Source organism: Salmo salar, chromosome ssa01 (assembly GCF_905237065.1).
Source record: "Salmo salar chromosome ssa01, Ssal_v3.1, whole genome shotgun sequence".
In the NCBI taxonomy this organism is placed as follows: domain Eukaryota; kingdom Metazoa; phylum Chordata; class Actinopteri; order Salmoniformes; family Salmonidae; genus Salmo; species Salmo salar.
In genome coordinates, this window is record NC_059442.1 from 142,489,101 (window position 1) to 142,516,045 (window position 26,945).

General features: G+C 42.9%; 3 protein-coding genes across 8 annotated transcripts; 1 reads left to right on the forward strand and 2 right to left on the reverse strand.

The window, feature by feature from the left end:
- Positions 1–1,966: 1,966 nt before the first annotated feature.
- Positions 1,967–21,811, reverse strand: LOC106566806 (PH and SEC7 domain-containing protein). Of its 5 annotated transcripts, none has more exons than XM_014135251.2 (17): positions 21,776–21,811; positions 21,051–21,191; positions 20,810–20,958; positions 19,709–19,802; positions 17,161–17,718; positions 16,763–16,841; positions 6,914–8,357; positions 6,655–6,735; positions 6,354–6,525; positions 6,132–6,221; positions 5,971–6,014; positions 5,579–5,751; positions 5,310–5,380; positions 5,036–5,181; positions 4,633–4,777; positions 4,209–4,355; positions 1,967–4,095 (listed from the first exon to the last, which is right to left on the reverse strand). In XM_014135251.2, the coding sequence occupies exons 5-17, from the start codon at positions 17,695–17,697 to the stop codon at positions 3,811–3,813; spliced, it is 3,414 nt and encodes a 1,137-aa protein (XP_013990726.2). In that variant the 5' UTR covers positions 17,698–17,718; positions 19,709–19,802; positions 20,810–20,958; positions 21,051–21,191; positions 21,776–21,811; the 3' UTR covers positions 1,967–3,810. The 5 variants fall into 5 exon arrangements, with proteins under 5 accessions (XP_013990726.2, XP_013990699.2, XP_013990708.2 ...); XM_014135224.2 differs by having other exon boundaries at positions 17,161–17,852; positions 21,776–21,810; XM_014135233.2 differs by lacking the exons at positions 19,709–19,802; positions 20,810–20,958; positions 21,051–21,191; positions 21,776–21,811 and adding an exon at positions 19,109–19,617 and having other exon boundaries at positions 17,161–17,852.
- A 69-nt stretch (positions 21,812–21,880) lies between these two features.
- On the forward strand, positions 21,881–24,731 carry LOC106566797 (zinc finger protein 664). 2 transcript variants are annotated; one of them, XM_014135211.2, is made up of 2 exons: positions 21,881–21,976; positions 22,487–24,731. In XM_014135211.2, the coding sequence occupies exon 2, from the start codon at positions 22,633–22,635 to the stop codon at positions 24,070–24,072; it is 1,440 nt and encodes a 479-aa protein (XP_013990686.1). In that variant the 5' UTR covers positions 21,881–21,976; positions 22,487–22,632; the 3' UTR covers positions 24,073–24,731. The 2 variants fall into 2 exon arrangements, with proteins under 2 accessions (XP_013990686.1, XP_013990677.2); XM_014135202.2 differs by having other exon boundaries at positions 21,918–22,236.
- On the reverse strand, positions 24,725–26,208 carry hcar2 (hydroxycarboxylic acid receptor 2-). Its single transcript, XM_045691339.1, has one exon. The coding sequence runs from the start codon at positions 26,170–26,172 to the stop codon at positions 25,279–25,281; it is 894 nt and encodes a 297-aa protein (XP_045547295.1). The 5' UTR covers positions 26,173–26,208; the 3' UTR covers positions 24,725–25,278.
- Positions 26,209–26,945: the final 737 nt, after the last annotated feature.

Consider the following 26,945-nt stretch of genomic DNA (forward strand, 5'->3'; position numbering starts at 1 on the left):
TGCTAGCCAGCTACCTAATGTTACCCACCTAGCTAGAATTCTTAACATATAGCACATTTTGCAAATTCGTAACATTATACTAATAGTAATTTGTAACATATTATATGAAATGGGTGATCGACATCCACAAATTAATACATACCATATGAAACGTAACATATCATACTAAATGGAGGGTCTTGGATTTATGTACAGAATCATATGAAATGCTCTAAGACCTGGTTGCAGCTGTAGGTGTATTGGCCAACATTGCTGTTCTGCAGAATGAACGAGTCGTGCGTTCCACCTGGCCACCACAGTCAGCAGCAGCTTTTCCGCATCAAATATTTCTATCACCTGCACATAAAGAGTGGAAGCCTTTTCTTTTCACATAGTTGAACTTGTTTTGGGATGGTGATTTCATGGCGATGTGAGTGCCGTCTTTTACTCTGTTTGTATTTGGGAACCAATTGATGGCATCATGGCAAAGAAACCCATCTTGACTTCAACATGTTGTGTGATTGTGTATGGAAATTGTGTGTTACTGTTCGTTTTGCTGATGACTGCATCCAAAACATTGTCTCGAGGGCTGTGAGATGCCGATCGGCAAGCTCCCGCTGAAAGCTTTTGCCAAAAACCAGAGGGTGGATTTTATTTCTTTAACCTTTATTTAACTAGTCAAGTCAGTTAAGAACAAATTCTTATTTACAATGATGGCCTACCAAAAGACAAAAGGCCTCGTGCGGGGACGGGGGCTGGGATTAAAATAAAAATATAGGACAAAACACACATCACGACAAGAGAGACAACACAACACTACATAAAGAGAGACCTAAGACAACAACATAGCAAGGCAGCAATACATGACAACACAGCATTGTATCAACACAACATGACAACAACATGGTAGCAACACGACATGACAGCGGCACAACATGGTAGCAGCGCAAAACATGGTACAAACATTATTGGGCAAAGACAACAACATAAAGGGCAAGAAGGTAGAGACACCAATACATCAGGCGAAGCAGCCACAACTGTCAGTAAGAGCGTCCATGATTGAGTCTTTGAATGAAGAGATGGAGATAAAACTGTCCAGTTTGAGTGTTTTTTGCAGCTCGTTCCAGTCGCTAGCTGCAGCAAACTGAAAAGAGTAGCGACCCGGGATGTGTGTGCTTTGGGGACCTTTACCAGAATGTGACTGGCAGAACGGGTGTTGTATGTGGAGGATGAGGGCTGCAGTAGATATCTCAGATAGGGGGGAGTGAGGTCTAAGAGGGTTTTATAAATAAGCACCAACCAGTGGGTCTTGCGATGGGTATACAGAGATGACCAGTTTACAGAGGAGTATAGAGTGCAGTGATGTGTCCTATAAGGAGCTTTGGTGGCAAATCTGATGGCCGAATGGTGAGGATATCTAGCCGCTCGAGAGCACCCTTACCTGCCGACCTATAAATTACGTCTCCTAGCATGGATAGGGTGGTCATCTGAATCAGGGTTAGTTTGGCAGATAAGACTTGGATGTGCACCGGAATAGCACGCGTTTGTCTTTTTAAAGTAGGTCTTAAATCCTCGCAAAAATCCTATAACATTGGTTTTGGGAAATGATATCGAATGATCCAATCTGCACTTTCTGCAGAAAAAATCCCACCTGTCTCTAAAAATGTGCTCTCTGAGAAATGCAGCGTGTGCCAAATCTTCAAACAGAGCCAGATTACCCATCTCTCATACGATTTACCATTATCTGTCTTCTATAGTATTTCAACAATAGTTTCACTTTCACAAGTACCTCTGATTTAACAAATGACTGTACTTTATATGGATTATCGTAACAAATGCACTGATATGTTCCTTGGCCGTCATTGAAAATAAGAATTTGTTCTTAACTGACTTGCCTCGTTAAATAAAGGTAAAAAAAAAAAAAAAGGTCAAATTATAGGCTACAGCATGTCAAGATATTTTGCATGAATTTACAATGGAAATACTATGAAATCGAACATATATTTAATTATTACTCTCACAATTTCACACATTTTCAACATACATTTTCCCCATTCTACTCTTGACAAGGAGTTCCCTTATTCCACCACTTGGCCCTGTGCGTATGCATGGTCATGGCTGTGTGTAAATCTACACACACTCTCAATCAACCAGTCATATTGATAAATCTCACACTTTGCATCGAAATAATCCCACGCATGATTTACACCTAGATTTGTGCCTATGCATGATTGATAAATGAGGTCTCATGTGTTTAACAGGTTAACGCTGCCCCAGAACAGCAGGATTTTGGATTTCTCCTACTGTTACAATTCATGTACAACAGACCAATAACATGAAGGTTTTCCAAGATGGCGTCTTTTCAGTTTATCAGGCAGACACACCTGGAGCATTGCCATGGCCTGATGCTCCTGCCAATCATTTGCGCAATCAATCATCCACATCTTTAGAATCTGACTTCATCTTATTAGTCTGTTGTTATTAAAATAAATGAATAGGAACTATTTTCACAGAGAATACATACACATAAACATTATCACATTAACCCAAGTCCTGTATCAGCAATATCGTAAAATGACATATTTGATGAACCCATGTCTCATAAGAGAAGCCCCTCCTTTATCCTTACCAAGTGACCTGAACAAGAAAAACTCTGGGCCCTAGTAGTTGGTTCCCAATAAAATGATGTATGTATAATTTATTTATGAACGTACGTATGTTCCTGTTAAAGCTACCAATCTTGATCCTGAAGAGACCAGCCCAGTCAGACAAGGTTAGCCCCATCTGTATTGTCTGTGCCCCTAACTGTGTTACTTATTGTCACATCACATTCCTGTGTGTCATCCACAACAGTGACATTAAGGAGCAATGTGGGGGTCTTCTGAAACATCCTGTTCTGTATTGAGACACTCCAGGTTGACCATGGCTGAAGATGTCACTCTGAAAGAGAACAAAATGGCCCAGAATTCCTCCATGTGCCACCGAGAGAGATCAAAAAGTTGTCTTTGTCTGCTAGTAATTCCCTTTATGCCATTCCTATTACCACAAGGGGATATGTGACTGGCAGCTCAAAGAATTGGGATGGATAATTGAGCTAAACTCAAAAAGGCTAATTGGGATTGAAATAAATTAACTATCATAAACTTCTCTGTTCTCAGAAAATAATTGTGATACTTCTAGTGTAATATTATGGTAGTTTTAGTCTTTCATGGAGATGCAATCCAAATATGTTTATATAAAATTACATAAAACATACAAGAACTAAAATGAGCATATTGACATAATGTTGATGATTTTTCAAACTGTACATGCCTTCGTGTGTAATATGCTGTTGTATAGCACCCTCTTGAGGTTACAATTGCACACTGCATACATAGACCATATGGCGCAAACAAGTAACATTTTGTAACTGCAGAGATACATTTCTAATAGAAATAAACACGAATCTCAACATATCACAGCAAATTCAGAGGTGTAGGTATGTTCATGTGGGTTTTAAAGGGAATAAAATCATTCAGAGACAAACATTATCACTCTTCTTGACCTGTCTCAGCAGGGAGCATTGACTTCTGAGGTTTAATTCATTTTGTTCAATTGAAAGTGCACAAATATTAACTAAATACTTGTATGTAAAGCAAATGTAACAAAGAAAAGTACACAAGCAAGTTCCCTGAGATTGAGTCATTCCGTTTTGATGAGTTTTGCCTTCTTGCTGAAAATGAAAACTAAAAGGACAGTGCTTGGAAGTAACACATTGTGTCTATGTCCTAAAAATAGCCATTTAAAAACTCATGTAAGAGTCATATTTGCATCCCTTTTGGGCACCTTTTCTCATATGTCCCGGTTGCGTCGAGGTATGACGATCTTGCGATAGGTCCGTCTTTCCGAGATGTTGCGTTTGACTTTGACCACGTGGGGCGAGGCCATCTCCAGATCCAGGGAGGGGCTGGAGTGGGACTTCTTCAGGGTTCCCTCCTTCCCCTCCTCATCCACTGGGTCCTTACACACAGCTCTGTCAAACAGGCTGAGCTCGCTGGTTCCCACCTCAGTGTCGACTGACTGGTTCAAACCCTTCCAGGCCTCCAGCATCTGGATGTAGGCCTCGTAGCGACATTTCTGTAGGGAGAGGTGGGGTGAGAGGGACTGTGAGTTAAAGACCAAACAAGAACATACTCACACACACAAACCCATACCACCACACCATGCAGACTCATCGTCCTCTCACACACCTCATGCTGCAGGTACTCCTCTCTGACTCGGTGTTCCTCCAGCTCCTTGGCCTTGGCCCTGCGGCTCTCAGGGAGACTCTGCTGTAGGTAGGCCAGGTCCTCCTGGAAGGACAGCAGCATGCGAGCATGGGACTGCAGCTGTCTCTCCTGCAGGGGGCAGCAGAGAGCCAGGCTCAGTGAACAGGCTCACAACACTAGGTACAAGGTGTCCCTAACCATAGATCTAGGATCCCTAACCACAGATCAAGAATCAGATTACCCTACTTGCCACAGCACAACTATAGTACATAACAGTCTCAATGTACTACTAGATCCCAAAATATCACAATTTACAAAGATGAAAACAATGCATTAGATTAGAAAAAAAGAGACAGGGACGATGGGAATGAACCAAGAGTGTGAAAGTGTGTGGTGAGTACAGTACCAGTGTTTGAGCAGACTGGGAGGCAGGCAGGATGGGTCTGCAGAACCTCCTCTGAGAGCCCACGGCAGCAGGGAAGGGAGGAGAAGAGCGCAGGGCTGACACCAGGTTAATACGGCTGATCCATGAACTCATCTCTGCTGTGGAGCTGAAGGACGACAATGGGTCCATGTACATAGAATATACTGTATTAGTTAACATATATACTGTATAAGAACATATCATGTGAATTAAAGGCAAAGTCATGGGATTACCGGACTGTTGCATCCTGATTCATTTGTTTGTTCCTTCACACCATCAAACACATTAGTCTCATGTATAACAAACGTAAATTCACAATTCCAATACTACATAGATATAGTTCTTGTCTCTCTGTGACACTACCACACACACACAGTAGACTCACGAGGCCTGGAAGAGGAAGATCCTCCAGTCGGCAGTCTGCAGACGGAAGACATGTGGTCTCTTGGTGTAGTCTGCTGCCTGCTCTGCCAGGGCATGGTGCACACTGACCACCTCCTCTGTACTCTGCCACTCCATCCTATACTCATCCTGGGGGGGGGACAAGGTAACTAGCAGTGAGGGATTAGTGTGAAAGGCATCCTGGACATTATCAAGAGGCCATTCAATGGAAAGTATGGAAAAGGAGGAGTTGACAAGAAAGAGGAGGAGGATGAGACCTTCTGTAAGTAGAGGACCATTCCCTTCAGAACTCCATAGAAGGTCTTCCAGCTTCTCTTCCCCCAAGGAGCTGTCACACACAGTTACATTACATCACTGCTGAGGTCAAAGGATGCTTCTCAAACACACTCACACACTACATCATTTAGTCAGACTGATGAATCATCAAAAGATTCATCAAAACACTATGATGCTCTTGTACACGGTTTATTGCCCTGACATTTTAGTTCCTATGTTTTTGTGCAAACAGTGTCACAATCTATCTCACTGCGTTTGCCATCGATGTCAGCGTGGGCCTTGCGTTTGAGAAAGCCCTGTTTGAACACTGTGGCCTTCTTGTCATGAGGCACATCTTGGAACGGGTTGCTCTTGGAGCGCAAGGGTGCGTCCTCTTTAGCGTCCTCCACCAACAGCATGGAGCTCTTCAGTTCCTTCTCATCACTGCACAGAGCATATAGAGAGATGAGAGATGAGATGAGGGGAGGAATAAAGAAACAATGGAGATTAAATAAAAGAGGTATTAAAATATGAAAGGTGAGAGGTGAAACAAAATCAAAATATATTGGAGAAACTAACAGGATACTGTGATACTGAACAGCTGGTGGTAAATAATGTAGAATAATGCTACCCATTTCCTTGTTCTTAAGTCAGACTACTTACACTGCCCATTCCAGAGGCTCGTTCTTAATGGTGTTGTAGAGAGCCTGAGAAAGAGACAAGAGAAAGAAGGACACTGAAAGGACACTTAAGTCTTACATAAGGACACTTAACAGTCTCTACTGAAATATTGAGTAGGTGTAGAATGAGGAGTGTAATCTTACCTTTAACAGCTCCTTGTTGAAGTTCTCACCCTCATTCATCCCATCCAGGTTGGACACGAAGCTGGACACAGACATGGCTTTACCCACATTCTGAGGACAGACACAAAACATTATGTTTAAATGTGTACATATCCCACAACCCACACAACCATTTCCTTACAGTGAAAGGCCTAAATATCTACACGTTTGCCACAGTATTTCATCACTGCAGTGGGGACTCACCTGTCCATGCAGATCAGAGTTCAGAAGCATCACAGCACAGGTGAGTGTGAGTACTTCTCCTGAAGAGGAGAAGGTGTGAGGGTTGCACTGCTGGAAGCGACAGGAGAAATGCTGCAGTACTCGCTCTCTCTCCTGGGTCTCACCAATCACCACCACCACCCTCAGGAAAGACCTGGGAGAGGAGAGCAAAATAGAGGAAGTAGAAGATGATTTATCAATGGAATATGTTAATTTAAGAGCATTACTTGTTACTATTATGGTGAACTAGGAGAAATCCCATTAGGACGTGTGAAGGACTTACCTCAGGCCTTGGTCCAGACTCTGACCGGTGAAGTCAAAGAACTTGAGGTACTCCTGCCCAACAGCTTGGCTAAAGCCATTGCTGAATTAGAGAGGAGCAGGGAAACAAGGACAGGTCAAGTTCATGATTCAAGGTGACACCTTCTGCGAAAGAAACTCTGAACGTACTTACTAGATCATTACCCTGATAGTTACTACTGCATAAGAACCATGTAATGTAACGTTTGGCCACTCCATGTTTTGCAGCCTTTAGTTCTTACTCTTTGTCCAGGTGTTTGACCACATCTGTCTTGTGGATCCCATCCAGCCTGTAGAGTCTTTCAGCCAGCCTGCAGGCCTTCTCCCTGTCCAAAACTCCACCATTCATATGGACCACCACTGGTTCTGAGGCCTCTGTTTGCTGTACCTGAGACTCCAGTTGCTCTAAACTTCCTTCCCTGGGCGGCAAACATGAATCCTCTTTATACTCTTTTGGTTCCAATTCTTCTACCTGCTTGAAATGCTCTGTCTGCGCATCCTCTTCTGTCAACTCAGTCAGTTCAGTCTGCGCAGGCTGTTCAATCTCTGACTGTTTCTGCTCTTCTGTATGGTCTGACTGTTCAAGTTCCTCTGTGCATTGGAAACATAGATCTAACTGCTTTGAATGTACTGGTTTGTTATCTGTCTGCTCTGACTGTTCCGTCTGCTCTGACTGTTCCGTCTGCTCTGACTGTTCCGTCTGCTCTGACTGTTCCGTCTGCTCTGACTGTTCCGTCTGCTCTGACTGTTCCGTCTGCTCTGACTGTTCCGTCTGCTCTGACTGTTCCGTCTGCTCTGACTGTTCCGTCTGCTCTGACTGTTCCGTCTGCTCTGACTGTTCCGTCTGCTCTGTCTCCCCTGATTGTTTTGTCTGCTCAGAATCTTCTGAGAGTTCCATTTCCCGTGATGGTTCTGTCTGTGGTTCCGTCTGCACTGAAAATTCTGTCTGCTCTGAGTGCATTGTTTGTTGAGAATGTTGTGTCTGTTGCAATTGTTTTGATTCTAAACATTCTGTCTGCTCTGACTGTTCCGTCTGCTCTGATTCTTTTGATTGTTCTGACTGGTCTATCTCGTCTGACTGGTCTGCATGTTGTAAATGGGTCTCTTCAGTTTGCTGTTCTTCCTCCCCTAACTGATTTGAATGCTCTACCTGGTCGGACTCTACAAGTTGCTCAGACTCTTCTGGCTGCTCTGTTGTCTCGGTGTTGTCTTTGTATTCACTCTGTTTTGTGTGGTTAGGCTCTGACTGCCCACTGTGTTCAGACTTCTCTGTGAGCTCTGACTGTTCTTTCAGTTCAGCTGGCTCAAACAGGTGCTCTAAGAGTTCTATAGTCTCTGATTCCCCCTCACTATCTGACTGTTCCCTCCCCTCTGACTGCTCGGTCTGTTCTGTCAGCTCATCACAATCTCCATTATAAGCTAAATTAGTTACAGCCTGTTCCTTCTCCTCATAGTTCGTAGAGCTTGATCCTTGATCTGAATTGATCGGTATTGTTAGCACTTTGCTAGTCTGTTCCTGTTCCTCTCCCAGTACAGAGTCTAGACTCTCACTATCCAGTCCAGTCTCTGACTCTCCTGTCTGTACAGGGCTAGGAGCTCTGTCAGAGGGTGGGATAGTGTCTTCTGTCACAGGCTGTCCCATCCCTTTCTCTGTCTCTGGCCATGGAGAGCTTTCTGAAAGAGAGTCTGAACACAGAGATACCCATATTAACATTGACCAAGTCACTCAGTACTTTATGAAGTAAAAGTGTCACGAGAAGTCAAAAGCATTTGAAATGGTAGCATCTATCAGAATATGTCAAGAATTGTTCAATAAACTGTACAAAATTCAAATTGGGGTGGAATGATCAGTGTTAGGAAAAATGAAAGCTGTGTGCTAATATAAGTGGTAACGCACATGCCCCACCCACCTAAGGATCTCTCTTTTTCAGCCATATATTTCCTGTGTTTAGGGGGTGCAAAATCCACTTGTCACTTAACTCATCTCTCTGGATTGATTGCTTTCATTTTACTCAGGTGACTCTTTCCCACTCTTGCTTGTGCCATTGTTTTTTTTTCTCTTAACGTAACGACTGTGGAAACTTTTGTAATTACGCATCAAGCACACTCCGGTAATGGCTGAAATTATCTCAATGGATTACATTGACTTTCCGCTGTATCTGAAACAATGCCTCGTCTGAGACTTAACGCACCGTCTCGGCACTTACGTCACAAGAAAGAGGAAAAAAAGAACTTGATTTTGATGGGGTGTTGATTTTTTCAAATTAGATGCACTGAAATGAAAGCAATTTCCAAAAATGAACACTTGGATTATTAAATTGTGTCTGATTTTGCAAATAATGTAAAGAAAGTATTGATAGGTGTAATCTAGAGCCAGGCATTTTTTTTTAAATTGCATAGTATCCTTCTCTTGACACACTTGTTGAATTATGCAAGGTTACATGACAACAACAGTAATGAATAATTAATGAGGCAGTCTAGCCACAGGTATAAGACTAGTGACAGGTATAAGACTAGTGGCAGGTATAAGCCTAGCCACAGGCATAAGACTAGTGACAGGTATAAGCCTAGTGACAGGTATAAGACTAGTGACAGGTATAAGACTAGTGACAGGTATAAGCCTAGTGACAGGTATAAGCCTAGTGACAGGTATAAGACTAGTGACAGGTATAAGACTAGTGACAGGTATAAGCCTAGTGACAGGTATGAGCCTAGTGACAGGTATAAGACTAGTGACAGGTATAAGATAAGCCTAGTGACAGGTATAAGACTAGTGACAGGTATAAGACTAGTGACAGGTATAAGCCTAGCCACAGGTATAAGACTAGTGACATGTATAAGCCTAGTGACAGGTATAAGCCTAGCCACAGGTATAAGACTAGTGACAGGTATAAGATAAGCCTAGTGACAGGTATAAGACTAGTGACAGGTATAAGACTAGTGACAGGTATAAGCCTAGTGACAGGTATAACACTAGTGGCAGGTATAAGACTAGTGACAGGTATAAGCCTATTGACAGGTATAAGCCTAGCCACAGGTATAAGACTAGTGACAGGTATAAGCCTAGTGACAGGTATAAGGCTAGTGACAGGTATAAGACTAGTGACAGGTATAAGACTAGTGACAGGTATAAGCCTAGCCACAGGTATAAGACTAGTGACAGGTATAAGACTAGTGACAGGTATAAGACTAGTGACAGGTATAAGCCTAGCCACAGGTATAAGACTAGTGACAGGTATAAGACTAGTGACTGGTATAAGCCTAGTGACAGGTATAAGCCTAGACACAGGTATAAGACTAGTGACAGGTATAAGACTAGTGACAGGTATAAGACTAGTGACAGGTATAAGACTAGTAACAGGTATAAGCTTAGCCACAGGTATAAGACTAGTGACAGGTATAAGCCTAGTGACAGGTATAAGACTAGTGACAGGTATAAGACTAGTGACAGGTATAAGCCTAGTGACAGGTATAAGCCTAGCCACAGGTATAAGACTAGTGACAGGTATAAGCCTAGTGACAGGTATAAGCCTAGTGACAGGTATAAGACTAGTGACAGGTATAAGACTAGTGACAGGTATAAGCCTAGTGACAGGTATAAGACTAGTGACAGGTATAAGACTAGTGACAGGTATAAGCCTAGCCACAGGTATAAGACTAGTGACAGGTATAAGCCTAGTGACAGGTATAAGACTACTGACAGGTATAAGACTAGTGACACGTATAAGACTAGTAACAGGTATAAGCTTAGCCACAGGTATAAGACTAGTGACAGGTATAAGACTAGTGACAGGTATAAGTCTAGTGACAGGTATAAGACTAGTGACAGGTATAAGCCTAGCCAGAGGTATAAGGCTAGTGACAGGTATAAGACTAGTGACAGGTATAAGACTAGTGACAGGTATAAGACAAGTGACAGGTATAAGCCTAGCCACAGGTATAAGACTAGAGACAGGTATAAAACTAGTGACAGGTATAAGCCTAGCCACAGGTATAAGCCTAGTGACAGGTATAAGACTAGCGACAGGTATAAGACTAGTGACAGGTATAAGCCACAGGTATAAGCCTAGTGACAGGTATAAGACTAGTGACAGGTATAAGACTAGTGACAGGTATAAGCCACAGGTATAAGACTAGTGACAGGTATAAGACTAGTGACAGGTATAAGACTAGTGACAGGTATAAGCCTAGCCACAGGGATAAGACTAGTGACAGGTATAAGCCTAGTGACAGGTATAAGACTAGTGACAGGTATAAGACTAGTGACAGGTATAAGACTAGTGACAGGTATAAGCCTAGCCACAGGTATAAGACTAGCCACAGGTATAAGCCTAGTGACAGGTATAAGCCTAGTGACAGGTATAAGACTAGTGACAGGTATAAGACCAGTGACAGGTATAAGCCTAGCCACAGGTATAAGACTAGTGACAGGTATAAGCCTAGCCACAGGTATAAGACTATTGACAGGTATAAGCCTAGTGACAGGTATAAGACTAGTGACAGGTATAAGACTAGTGACAGGTATAAGCCTAGTGACAGGTATAAGCCTATTGACAGGTATAAGCCTAGCCACAGGTATAAGACTAGTGACAGGTATAAGCCTAGCCACAGGTATAAGCCTAGTGACAGGTATAAGACTAGTGACAGGTATAAGACTAGTGACAGGTATAAGACTAGTAACAGGTATTACATTTACATTTAGCAGACGTTCTTATCCAGAGCGACTTACAGTAGTGAATGCATACATTTCATTATGGATTTTTTTTGTACTGGCCCCCCGTGGGAATCGAACCCACAACCCTGACGTTGCACACACCATGCTGGCGTTGCAAACACCATGCTCTACCAACTGAGCCACAGGGAACCAGTGGCTCATGTATAAGCCTAGTGACAGGTATAAGCCACAGGTATAAGCCTAGCCACAGGTATAAGCCTAGTGACAGGTATAAGCCTAGTGACAGGTATAAGACTAGCCACAGGTATAAGACTGGTGACAGGTATAAGCCTAGTGACAGGTATAAGACTAATGACAGGTGTAAGCCTAGCCACAGGTATAAGACTAGTGACAGGTATAAGCCTAGTGACAGGTATAAGACTAGTGACAGGTATAAGCCTAGTGACAGGTATAAGCCTAGTGACAGGTATAAGACTAGTGACAGGTATAAGACTAGTGGCAGGTATAAGCCTAGCCACAGGTATAAGACTAGTGACAGGTATAAGCCTAGTGACAGGTATAAGACTAGTGACAGGTATAAGACTAGTGACAGGTATAAGCCTAGTGACAGGTATAAGCCTAGTGACAGGTATAAGACTAGTGACAGCTATAAGATAAGCCTAGTGACAGGTATAAGACTAGTGACAGGTATAAGACTAGTGACAGGTATAAGCCTAGCCACAGGTATAAGACTAGTGACAGGTATAAGACTAGTGACAGGTATAAGACTAGTGACAGGTATAAGACTAGTGACAGGTATAAGCCTAGCCACAGGTATAAGACTAGTGACAGGTATAAGACTAGTGACTGGTATAAGCCTAGTGACAGGTATAAGCCTAGCCACAGGTATAAGACTAGTGACAGGTATAAGACTAGTGACAGGTATAAGACTAGTGAAAGGTATAAGCCTAGCCAAAGGTATAAGACTAGTGACAGGTATAAGCCTAGTGACAGGTATAAGACTAGTGACAGGTATAAGACTAGTGACAGGTATAAGCCTAGTGACAGGTATAAGACTAGTGACAGGTATAAGCCTAGCCACAGGTATAAGACTAGCGACAGGTATAAGACTAGTGACAGGTATATGCCTAGTGACAGGTATAAGCCTAGTGACAGGTATAAGCCTAGCCACAGGTATAAGACTAGTGACAGGTATAAGACTAGTGACAGGTATAAGCCTAGCCACAGGTATAAGCCTAGTGACAGGTATAAGACTAGTGACTGGTATAAGCCTAGTGACAGGTATAAGCCTAGCCACAGGTATAAGACTAGTGACAGGTATAAGACTAGTGACAGGTATAAGACTAGTGAAAGGTATAAGCCACAGGTATAAGACTAGTGACAGGTATAAGCCTAGTGACAGGTATAAGACTAGTGACAGGTATAAGACTAGTGACAGGTATAAGCCTAGCCACAGGTATAAGACTAGTGACAGGTATAAGACTAGTGACAGGTATAAGCCTAGTGACAGGTATAAGACTAGTGACAGGTATAAGCCTAGCCACAGGTATAAGACTAGCGACAGGTATAAGACTAGTGACAGGTATATGCCTAGTGACAGGTATAAGCCTAGTGACAGGTATAAGCCTAGCCACAGGTATAAGACTAGTGACAGGTATAAGACTAGTGACAGGTATAAGCCTAGCCACAGGTATAAGCCTAGTGACAGGTATAAGACTAGTGACTGGTATAAGCCTTGTGACAGGTATAAGCCTAGCCACAGGTATAAGACTAGTGACAGGTATAAGACTAGTGACAGGTATAAGACTAGTGAAAGGTATAAGCCACAGGTATAAGACTAGTGACAGGTATAAGCCTAGTGACAGGTATAAGACTAGTGACAGGTATAAGACTAGTGACAGGTATAAGCCTAGTGACAGGTATAAGACTAGTGACAGGTATAAGCCTAGCAACAGGTATAACACTAGTGACAGGTATAAGCCTAGTGACAGGTATAAGCCTAGTGACAGGTATAAGACTAGTGACAGGTATAAGCCTATTGATAGGTATAAGCCTAGCCACAGGTATAAGACTAGTGACAGGTATAAGCCTAGTGACAGGTATAAGGCTAGTGACAGGTATAAGACTAGTGACAGGTATAAGACTAGTGACAGGTATAAGCCTAGCCACAGGTATAAGACTAGTGACAGGTATAAGACTAGTGACAGGTATAAGACTAGTGACAGGTATAAGACTAGTGACAGGTATAAGCCTAGCCACAGGTATAAGACTAGTGACAGGTATAAGACTAGTGACTGGTATAAGCCTAGTGACAGGTATAAGCCTAGCCACAGGTATAAGACTAGTGACAGGTATAAGACTAGTGACAGGTATAAGACTAGTGAAAGGTATAAGCCTAGCCAAAGGTATAAGACTAGTGACAGGTATAAGCCTAGTGACAGGTATAAGACTAGTGACAGGTATAAGACTAGTGACAGGTATAAGCCTAGTGACAGGTATAAGACTAGTGACAGGTATAAGCCTAGCCACAGGTATAAGACTAGCGACAGGTATAAGACTAGTGACAGGTATATGCCTAGTGACAGGTATAAGCCTAGTGACAGGTATAAGCCTAGCCACAGGTATAAGACTAGTGACAGGTATAAGACTAGTGACAGGTATAAGCCTAGCCACAGGTATAAGCCTAGTGACAGGTATAAGACTAGTGACTGGTATAAGCCTAGTGACAGGTATAAGCCTAGCCACAGGTATAAGACTAGTGACAGGTATAAGACTAGTGACAGGTATAAGACTAGTGAAAGGTATAAGCCACAGGTATAAGACTAGTGACAGGTATAAGCCTAGTGACAGGTATAAGACTAGTGACAGGTATAAGACTAGTGACAGGTATAAGCCTAGTGACAGGTATAAGACTAGTGACAGGTATAAGCCTAGCAACAGGTATAACACTAGTGACAGGTATAAGCCTAGTGACAGGTATAAGCCTAGTGACAGGTATAAGACTAGTGACAGGTATAAGACTAGTGACAGGTATAAGCCTAGTGACAGGTATAAGACTAGTGACAGGTATAAGCCTAGCCACAGGTATAAGACTAGTGACAGGTATAAGCCTAGTGACTGGTATAGGACTAGTGACAGGTATAAACCTAGTGACAGGTATAAGACTAGTGACAGGGCAAGTTTTTAGTGGTTGCAGCCCTATTCCACCCCTTTATATTAATTTAGTAATTTATGCAAATAGTGTATACAGTGCATTCGGAAAGTATTTAGACCGCTTCACTTTTTCACACTTCTTATTTTGTAATTTACCAGGTAAGTTGACCTAGAACACATTCTCATTTACAGCAACGACATGGGGAATAGTTACAGGGGAGGTGAGTGAGCTAATTGTAACCTGGGTATGATTAGGTGACCGTGATGGTATGAGGGCCAGATTGGGAATTTAGCCAGGACACCAGGGTTAACATCCCTACTCTTACGATAAGTGCCATGGGATCTTTAGTGACCACAGAGAGTCAGGACACCCGTTTAATAACCCATCCGAAAGACGGCACCCTACACAGACCATTGGGGGAAAGGGTGGCTCCTATTGGCCCTCCAACACCACTTCCAGCAGAATTTGGCCTCCCATCCAGGACCAACCCTGCTTAGCTTCAGAAGCAAGCCAGCAGTGGGATGCAGGGTGGTATTCTGCTGGCACAATGTTATATTAAAGCCTTATTCTAAAATTGATGAAATACATGTTTTCCCTCATCAATCTACACACAATACCCTATAATGACGAAGCAAAAACAGGTTTTTATGCATGTCAGAGCAAAAACCAAGCCATGAGGTCGAAGGAATTGTCCGTAGAGCTCCGAGACAGGATTGTGTCGAGGCACATATCTGTGGAAGCGTACCAAAAAATGTTGGCAGCATTGAAGGTCCCCAAGAACACAGTGGCCTCCATCATTCTAAATGGAAGACGTTTGGAACCACCAAGACTCTTCCTAGAGCTGCCCGCCTGGCCAAACTGAGTAATTGGGGGAGAAGGGCCTTGGTCAGGGAGGTGGCCAAGAACCCGATGGTCACTCTGACAGAGCTCCAGAGTCCCTCTGTGAAGATAGGAGAACCTCCTAAAAGGACAACCATCTCTGCAGCACTCCACCAATCAGGCCTTTATGGTAGAGTGGCCAGACAGAAGTCACTCCTTAGAAAAAGGCACATGACAGCCCGCTTGGAGTTTGCCAAAAGGCACCTAAAGGACTCTCAGACCATGAGAAAGAAATAAGATTCTCTGGTCTGATGAAACTAAGATTGAACTCTTTGGCCTGAATACCAAACCTCACGTCTGGAGGAAACCAGGCACCGCTTATCACCTGGCCAATACCATCCCTACAGTGAAGCATGGTGGTGGCAGCATCATGCTGTGGGGATGTTTTCAGTGGCAGGGACTGGGAGCCTAGTCAGGATCGAGGGAAAGTTGAACGAAGCCAAGTACAGAGAGATCCTTGATGAAAACCTGCTCCAGAAAGCTCAGGACCTCAGACTGTGGAGAAGGTTCACCTTCCAACAGGACAACAACCCTAAGCACACAGCCAAGGCAACACAGGAGTGGCTTTAGGGACAAGTTTCTGAATTTCCTTGAGTGGCCCAGCCAGAGCCCAGACTTGAACCCGATCGAACATGTCTGGAGAGACCTGAAAAAAGCGGTGCAGCAAGACGCTCCCCATCCAACCTGACAGAGCTCTTTGAGGATGTGCAGAGAAGAATAGGAGAAACTCCCCAAATACAGGTGTGCCAAGCTTGTAGCGTCATACCCAAGAAGACTCAAGGCTGTAATCGCTGACAAAGGTGCTTCAACAAAGCACCGAGTAAAGGGTCTGAATACTTATGTAAATGTGATGTTTCATTTTTTTTTATACATTTGCAAAAATATCTAAAAAACAGTTTTTGCTTTGTCATTATGGGGTATAGTGTGTAGATTAATGAGGGAAATCTATTTTTAAATAAGGCTATAACGTAACAAAATGTAAAAAAGGTAAAGTGGTCTGAATACTTTCCGAATGTACTGTATATGCAAATGCGGCACATATAATTTTCTTTATTTTATCACAATGCACTTAAAAAAAAACTGATATAAGAACATTTTTCTATATATGAGTGCATAAAAAAAGTTAAATTCTACTACAAATTGAATACCTGAATTCCCACCAAAATGCCTGAACGTCATTCATTCTTTGTCAGTGCCAGTACAATGTTATATAAGCTATGATTTTTTTATTCTAGAAGTTTGGAGCAACCTCATCTGTTGTCCAACTCATGCATTTAATAGAATCCATTTTTTTTTTTACCTTTTAACAATTTCGATGACCGTTGCTAACATAAGAGTTAGCCTGTGATTCGTTTGTGAACAATGACTAGGGCCTGCACTCACCATGTTCCTCAAATAGCTGTTGTGCTGAAGCCTCCACATCTGGGCTCGGGGTATCACATGCCTGGAATTGCAACAGCGGCTGTCAACAATAAACATCGGGCGGGGAGAACTTGTGATTAAGTAAGACGTGGGATGATCAGCACTCAGACAGAAGGGACCTGGGTCTCAGATGACTGATATGTATAACGGTATATATTCCATCCACCTCTTCTCCGCCTATGACTGAAACCTAAATACTGGTATCTATGAACACAGAAGTATTGGTATTTATCACCCTAAATATTATCTTCCTCTTGCACTCTCGCAGATAGACCAAGACACACACACACACATTGTACCCAATGCTATCATCTCAAACAGACACATAACCACAGTCCCTCCCTATCGGGCTGACGTACCGGATGGGAGTCTTCACTGTCCAGAGGCAACTGCTGTTCAGGTCTATTGTGCTTCTCTGTCTTCTCCTGGACAGACAGCTCTATGTTTATCACTGTCACACAGGATTGATGCTGCTGCTGGTGGTGGTGGTGGTGGAGGGACAGCGGGTTCACAGTCCAGTCCAGACTGGATGCTCCACTGGAATTCAGCTCATCGGCCAAGCTGTTGTCAGTCATGGGGAAGGGTGTGTCAGGGGAAAGGTCAGGCATGTCCCACTGCACTGTGGCAAAGGACAGAAGGACACTGGGACAGGTCATGGGGTACACAGGTAAAGTCATGGAGTCCCAGTGCTCCTCTGGCTCCTCAGAGATCCTTCCAGTTTGAGGAGAGTTGTCCTCTTTCTCCCTGTCTGCCTTGTTCACCTGCTTCTCCATCTCTCCCCACCGAGTAGCCTCCTCCAGGGGCCTGCTCGGTGGTAGGAGCTCCATGGAGGTCCATGTCTGGCTGTCTGGCTCCTTGAGGTCTGGGAGAGGAGAGCACACCATAGCCTCCTCCATAACCTCTCTCTTCACTCAGTCCTAAGCAGAGAGATACGGTTCAACTTAGTTCAGTCTCATTACTCTGTGCAGGGCAGGTTATCCATCTCGGAATTAGGTCACAATGATGCCGTCATGGTAGACTCCTGTGGTTGGTTACAGCTTCCGGTGCTGCCCTAGTAAGCAAGAACATTAATGTACAATAAAATGACTACACAACACACATTCATTCAAACCCCAGAGTAACTATTGACTCCTTGCTCATAAATTCCCAAAGTAGTGTTTGTAGAGTAGGGTGACCAGATGTCCCCAATTTCCAGGGAGAGTCCCTGATTTTGGTGGCCTGTCCCTGTCTAGAGCTGTCCCCAGAAATGTCCCAGATGATCCTTCAGAAAGAAAAAAGCAACTCTAGAAGTTGAGGCTGATATTTCAATTATCAAACGCTGTATACAATCAAATTTGCATGTAAAAATGTCTGTCCCTGTAACAAAATCTTTGAGAACCTTATGAGAACATTTGATCAGTAATACATTGTGACCACCACATGAACAACCATGGCCATGGCCAGAAAGTGTTGCCTCACACAGCATAGGCTACCAAACTTGGGTGATTATGAAATTACTAGATAGGCTAATACTAAGAAAACTGTTGAGAGGTATTTGACCAAGAAGGAGAGTGATGGAGTGCTGTATCAGATGACCTGGCCTCCACAATCACCCGACCTCAACCCAATTGAGATGGTTTGGGATGAGTTGGACCACAGAGTGAAAGAAAAGCAGCCAACAAGTGCACAGCATATGTGGGAACTCCTTCAAGACTGTTGGAAAAGCATTCCCCCTGAAACTGGTTGAGAGAATGCCAAGAGTTTGCAAAGCTGTCATCAAGTCAAAGGGTGGCTACTTTGAAATATCTCAAATATAAAATATATTTTGATTTGTTAAACACTTTTTTGGTTACTACATGATTCCATATGTGTTATTTCATAGTTTTGATGTCTTCACTATTATTCTACAATGTAGAAAATAGTAAAAATGAAGAAAAACCCTTGAATGAGTAGATGTGTCCAAACTTTTGACTGGTACTGTATATATATTCTGCGCGGCTATGAAAGGAAAGACGATCTAAACAGGTACAGTACATCTAAGAGAAAATACCAGTCTGCTGCCTGCTGTCGAAAATCTACTCACCAATACTGTCTACCTGACTAATATATTAAGACTCTTACAGTAAGACATTTAAATTAGTCAATTGTATACATTTTCTAAAAATGGACTAGGGTGTGAGATTAACATTCTTTAAATTGAGAGAAAGACAAAATCCCTAAATGTAGACCAGTGGCAGTTCATGTCACTCTCAGACACAAACAGCCATGGTTCAGTGACAAACAAACCAAGAGCCTCAAAAATATATTAAAACGTAAGCCAACACTCACCATTCACTTCTGTATACCAAACACCGTTCATTTATTTTATAAACCCTGTTTACTTCTCTTTCTTTTGGCGTGGCATGGCGGACGCGCCTTGCAATGACTTTTGCTGAAACATTAAAGAGGCGCATTTACTTCCTGACCACAGAAGAGTATTCTATCCGAATGAGAGAGAGAGAGAAAAGGTGGAGAGCAAAGATAGAGAGAAATTGAGAGCCAGCGGGTTGGGGTGTGAACAGATGTCATGAATATTCATGTCTACTGCTAACCATGAACCTGAGCTATCGCAATGTACATTCATGTCATGTACGTAAATGTATGTACATGTATGTCACTGTACATGGACAATCCCTGAAAATATCAGTGAAGATATACAGTAGTATGTTGTTGATCCATACCAAGGACACTATCTGATGTAAACACAGCATTTTGGTAACGATTCATGTGAAGCCTCATTTTAAGCCTCAAGTCTTCAGAAGTGCGCTGTCATAAAAAGTAGGTTAATGTGGAAATGGTACAAATACTGGACACCTATTCCCTCCATTTTAAACTTTCACTCCATTTCTCTCTGTCACTCTCTCAGTCTTTCTTCAATAGTCTACTCACGTCACATAACCGACATCCGGGACAATGCTTGGCCACACTTCCTGTTTGAGTGCTCATTTCTCATTTCCTGTCAGCTGCTGGGCTGGCGCTCCATCTATCAATACCAAAGAGCGGAAGAAAGTTAGAATGATCAATGGACACTTTCTTTCTGCACCTCATAGTTCCTCATTGAATTTTTGCAATTGAGATTTTCAGATCATTGAGATTGTATAAAGACCCACACGTATTGAACCAACTCTTTTACTCTTACATTGGAGTCTGGATAAAACACTTTACAGTAATCAACTTTCCTTAGGTATACGATTTGAAGCTATTCAGGAGGTCATGGGTTCCACTTGAAATATAATTAGAGGAACATTGTTCCCTTGCAGGCAGAATATAGGCCTATCTATTGTTTGGTGTAATAACAACACTAATCTGTGTACTTAGATTTGAATGATGCTGGTGATTAAGTTTTCAGATTTTTAAAGTTGAGGAATAAACGTACATTGATGAAACAGAGATTTAAGTTGTGTCCTTTAAGGTTACCAACATACTTTAGCCAAATTAGGGAATTAAAGTATAAGGAACAGCGACAAGAAGACAATGGCAAAGGTTTAGGGCAGCTGATGAACCATTACATGAACTTGTGGATGTCCAAGTAATTATGTGGATCTGTTGGTATCCCCTACCAGTGGACCGTTGTATTAGCATACACTTTGCATGAAACTCTAGTCTAGAGGTGTTGAAGCAGCCACAGGCTGTCAGAGTGAGATGCCAAACTGATTGTAACCACATTGACTCTTAAACAACACAACCAAAGCCGCTACATGACATGTACAAATATGCAGAAATTAAACCACAAACTTGAATTAAACCATATATACCAACAGACTATCATGGTTAAAATACAGTATATTATTCATGTGTGCAAAAACTCTAGATAATAAGCACTACTGTTGTCTGGAAAATAGACATAGTAGAACATGGCTGAGATCATGAAAAACTCAAATACATTAAATGCACAGTTAGATCTACAAAGTTAATAATGACCCTAAAAACTACCAAGGTCTCACAGAGTAACACTTGCCAATTTCATAGTAAACTTGGATATCGACTTACCCTTTCAAGCTTTCTCAAGGGGTATCATATGATCAGTTAGCTAGTAGGGCTTTAAGTCAGTCTGGGGGGGAAAAACCTCTTTATTGCCATGTAGATAGACGGTTTACAGCGCACGGCGTAATCCCTCCAGTGACTTGTCAATCTGGGTGCTGCAACACAGACCCACAACAAACAAGTCTTACAGCCTCTCACAGACAGTGCTAGCCTGGGGTGTCTCAGAGAGAGGACGCATGCAACTCACAAGTCCTGATCCACTCCTCTGTGACAGATACCTCTCACCTCCAGGCAACAGATCCCAGACTTCCGCCACTCTCTGCTCATCTGCAACACGGATATGCCTGGGAAAGACAGGGGAAGGGGAAGGAGGAGTGGAATGAGAGAGCTGAAAGAGGCAACAAAAAGGAAGAAAAGGCACATTGTGATTGGCAGTCAGAGAAAGCGCACAAAGACACCTGAGAGCATTGGGCCTCTGCCCACAGCCTAAAGGCACCCACACAGCTTTGGGGAGTGTCTGAACTTCATTCCTGAAACTCAGACTGACACAAGGGAGTGAACTGGTAGAGCCTCAGAACACAGCAGGCATTCTTCTAAGCAAATATTATGTAAGCCATGAGTCCCAGTGGACCCTGTTCCCCAGGTCTTACAGAGGAAGAAGAAGCTGTTCCAAGACAACATTCCCTGTTTTTTCATAAGGATTGTTCCATGTAAACCTCAAAATAACAATAAAGGTAAACAAGCACTTTACATGTGTTGACTTCCTAAATGGTGTTGTTTTGTAGCACTACATACAGTAGGACACTACATGTAGGGCTAGTTGTTGTGACAAGTAGTATAACTTGGATCTATGCTTCTTGAACACTAGCTACTTGAACAGTAAACACGTGTCAAATCACCAAACAACCCCCTACAAGCTTCCCTCGACAGAATGCACTAAATGTATGTCATATTAATGAACATTAAACGTACCTTTACCTGCGAGGTGGCTACTACGCTTGAATAGACGGCCAACACACATGCAATGCGCACTCCTAAACTGCGGAGGCGGTAAAAAGGCACTACGGAAAGATAACAACAACACGAAGGAATGGTACGTCACTTTCACGCGACGATTACTGATTTGCTTTGTTCCGTACACGGCAGCAACATCATACACACCCATCTTGTAAGGTAGTTTAAAAGGTTTTAAAATATGTTTATCGTTTATTTGTATCCTATTTATTAGTAAACTATGGCCAAGTCAAAAGATTTAAAAGTATTCTTGGAGTCGTCTCTGAATGCGATTTTTAAAGCCACAGTGAGTGACATATTGGAGTCAGTGGACCAGACATTGTCTGAGTACAAGGGTAAAATACAAAGAATTGAAACTGAGAATGAAGATCTTAGACAAAGGTTGCACGATCAAGACAACAAGGATTCGATAGTTAAGGGTACGTACATAATGCACAGTTGTTTTAAAAATGTGTGCATCTATCGATGCACACCTGGTTGCATAATGGCGAGGTAGGCCTAGCTGTCCTTTGTTGTCCAAACTTGAGGTACAAGCTGCCCTCAATATGGGCACTGAGCCAAGCTGACCCTCACTCTGTTGTATGTTTACATGTCCTTTTCCAGGCACCCACTGAAACCATGGATAACAGTTTACATTTCTTTTACTTAAACATGTTTTGTTTTGCACAGATCCTGGAAGTAACCAGGATGCTGTTCACCTCCCTGACTTGTCAAGGAAGACCTGTTCCAGCCATTCAGCTGTCGGCCAATCCCAGAAGCCAATCAAAACACAGGGTGATGAGCGAAGGAGCTCCAGGAGACAGCAGAAGGACAAAATGCCTCAGAGCAGAGGATCTGTTTCTTTTACAGATGCAGCAGCTCAGCAGGAACCAGAATGCCTCCAAAACGTTTCTGCCCTAATGTTCAAAAACATAAAGACAGAACCTGATATGGAGGATGACTACGCCATAGACCTCTCAAAGCCCCCGTCTCCTCTCAACCTGGCTTCTAAGCAAATTAAGACAGAGAGTGCTGAGGTGAATTACATCATTCCTGAAGAGTATGATGAACACCTTCAGTCACCACTGGACACAGATGTGGACTCTAGAGACAGCGACAGTGACGTCAAAGTCACCATAGTGTCTGACAGTCACATGGCCATGGAGATGGGAGACGAGTGCGGCCATTTTGTTGAGTCAGAGGGAAGGCTGTGTCATAATGTAACTGGAGAGGCTGAACCAGAAGAAGACCCCTTCCTGACATACTACCCTGACATGGGATCTGACCCTGCTGGGACGAGTGGTGAGGAAATTTTACCCACTTTGAACTCTGCAGAGCCCTCTAAAAACGCACAAGGCTTCTACAACTGCACCCAGTGTGAGAAGACATTTAGTCGAGTGAACTCCCTCAACATCCACCTGAGGACTCATAGTGGCGAGAAGGCCCACTGCTGCAACTACTGCGGCAAACGCTTTGGCCGAGCAGACCTGCTCAAGTCCCACAAACGCACTCACACGGGAGAGAGACCGTTCAGCTGCGACCTCTGTGGTAAGAACTACGGTCACCCGGGCCAGCTCAGGATACACAAGCGTGTTCATACGGGAGAGAGACCGTACTGCTGCCCACACTGTGGGAAACGCTTCAGTGAACACAACCAGCTTAAAGTCCATTTACGAACTCACACAGGAGAGAGGCCATACAGTTGCACTGTGTGCGCCAAAACCTTCAGCAACGCAGGTAACCTGAGGATACACCAAAGAATCCACACTGGTGAGAAGCCTTACTGCTGTGTACAGTGTGGCAAGAGGTTCAATGGTATGGGGGACCTGAAAACACATTACAGGATTCATACAGGGGAGAGGCCGTACCATTGTGACCTGTGTGAGAAGACCTTCAGCCAGGCAGGCCACCTCACCATACACAAGCGGATGCACACAGGAGAGAAACCGTACACATGCTCAGAGTGCGGTAAGAGGTTCAGTGTGGCGAGCAGCCTCAAGCTGCACCTGAGGACTCATACAGGGGAGAAACTCTTCAGCTGCTCTTACTGTGGGAAGAGCTTCAGTAGGTCTGGCCATCTGAAGAGACACGAACAGGTCCACACCAAGGAGAAGGTCTACCCCTGTGACCAGTGTGGGAAGACCTACACCGACCAGTCATCCCTCAAAAAGCACCAGAAGACTCATGGAGCTGAGGAGCTGAGGACTGAGGAGAATGAGAGCAGTACCAGTGGGACTGATGTTCCCCATAACCTGGAAATAAAGACTGAGGACTAAGACTGTTATGTCATATTACTGTATGTGTTACAGTGCACTCTTTATGGCTATTTAATGTTGATGTATCAGTACGTTGTAGAAACACTATGCTGAATTTCACAAGAACTCAAGCTTCGATTTCCCCAAGTAGTAGGACAGGAATCTGCTTTGAGTGTATGTAGCCTAAGAGCCATTCTTGCCAGTAATGAAGTATGGTAATGATTGTCATTCGTGTTAGACTTTCTATGTATAAAGCGATAATGTTATTTTCTAACACTGTACATAGCTTTTAAGGCATATTCTCGATCAACAAAATGTTGATTTTCTTTAAAAGAGTGTCATGCATTTTAGGCTGTGCAAGGTGTAAATAATGATTGGTTGCAATGGCTTTTACCTAGAGACAAACCATTTTATTTAATCTATGAACATGTCACTAATTTTCACAGTTAATGGTTTTAGAAACCATACTTTTAAGACATGAATGTTACGGTAGAATATTGGATTATTTAGATAAGAATGATGCCAAACTTTCGAAATGATTTATTATTCAAAGTGTAATTAATAGGCCGATGTATTGTGGTAAATGATACATAAAAAATTGACTTGTTACTGAGAATCTATCCTTAATATGGAATATATTCTGCTGTTATTCCAAATTAAAATAATTTATCAAAACCAAATACCTCTATTCCTCAGTTTCTACAGTGTTGTATTTATTTCTACAATTTTATTTTTTTACCTTTTATCATTCTGACACCAGCATTCAAATCAGTTGGTATACAGACAACCAAATGCATAATCCTCTAAGACATAATGCAGTATGTGTTAATATTTTTGTTACTAATTCATTACACACCTTTAATACAACAGAAATAACATATGAAATAACATCCGCATACAAACACATTAGCCCACATGTCAAAAGAACTGAGTATGCTCAACATTTTATTGCATTTACTTTCTAGACAGGCTTACTTTCTCGAAGGCATTTCCATCCCCATATATGCAGTATGAAGTAAGTAAAAACAAAGATATAAAGGAAGTTAAAAAAAAAACATTTTGCCCATATGCTAATTTTGTTTCACCTTAAATCTGAGAATAGTTGTCTACTGGTAGTCTACCTACATCTTGTGTCCTCATCAATACCTGACATTGTCAGTTTTGGACCAAAACTACTTCCCACCATAATAACCAGACTTCTACCTGTACAGTATGTGTGTTGAGGGATCATCCTGAGTTGGCTGTATTTCTGGTACAGCAGCAGCCAGGTTTCTGTGGTAGTATTTTCTCTTTTGACAGGTAAAGCACAGGTTGGATACTGCTGCTAATGTCCATGAAGCCAAAGGCAATGTAGTGGATGTAGCACTGGAATACATCTGGGGAGAAGTATTGCTGGAAGGGGAACAGAGCCACGGGAGGGAAGTAGTTAAAAACAATGATTGCCAATATGATGAGGACCATTTTAAAGGCTCTCTTCTTGACAGGGTGCATCTCGTCACGGCCCGGCCCAGACTGCCTCAGGGCCCATAGGATGGCGACATTACAGAATACCATGAAGGTGAATGCTGCCAGGATCATGACTGTGAAGACCTTGTCAAAGTTCACGATGTTGCCCACGCACTTGGCGGTGGAGTAGGCCAGCGTGACAATCCACATGACGGCGGCAAGCATGGGCCGGTGGCTGCGGTCCTTGAGCTCTGTGAAGGTGATTGGGTGGAGCACGGCCATGTAGCGGTCCAGGCAGATGCAGGACAGGAAGAGCGGAGAGGAGTCCTTGACGCCGTAGAAGAAGCGCAGCACGTACCAGGTGCTGCTGGTGGTCAGGTAGACGATGTTGGCCAGCTCCAGAGGGGGGATGAGGCAGAAGAAGGTGTCCAGGATGGCCAGGTGCAGGATGAAGATGTCCGAGGTGGTGGAGTCACTCTTGTTCTTGTGCAGGAGCCACAGCACAATGACGTTGGCTGGGATCCCCAAGAACATGTTGATGAACTGCAGCACCAGGTAGAAGAGAAGCACAGCTGGCATGCCGTCACACTGCTCATATACAGTCTTGTCCCTTATGCTGGAGTTTAATGGTCTGTGTGAGATGAAGAGCAAAGACGAGTTGAAGAACACCTCCATGATGACTGGACTAGTGGGAGACTCAGGGGACACCGGACAAGAACTCTATATCTGGACAAACAAATAATACAAACTTGTCAGATTTAGCACAACTTCATTAACAGCTAATTGGACACTTTGACATATCATTGATCATGCTTTGTAATAAAACAACCTTTCCTGTAGCATCTTCATTTTTCTCTTTACCCACTGAAGAACATCAACATGACTTAATATCTGTCTTAAAAAAGAAATCATGTTACCTAATTCCAGAATCTAGTTGTCTGATATTGAATAATTCCCCTTGCCACATGTTTGTAATATGTACCACTGTTTAAACATAAACTGTGAGTACATCCCGTTTTAGTTTCTAGGCACGTAATAAAGACTGAGTCTTGCCATGACTCCATGCAGTATGTACTCTCTTTCCTAGGAGATATTCCTATATACGGTAGCTAAAGCCCAGACTCATATACTATGCTTGACAATATAATTTAAATATTTGGTTATTTTGTTGGACAAGATATCCTATTTCTAAAAATAGTCTTCATTCTGGACACCTGAGCTGGAGCTCGACTGATAAGAAGCCTATTGATGGTTTATGAAAATATTTGAATGGACAGAAACTCCCAGTATATACAAAACAAAGAGACAGACTTACTGGTATGTTACATGGCTTTTGGTAATAAAACATTTGAATGGAGAGAACCTCCCAGTCTATGCAAAATAAAGAAACAGACTTACCGGTAGGTTACAGGGCTTTTGGTTTGCAGGAACAGTATGTCTTCAGCTGG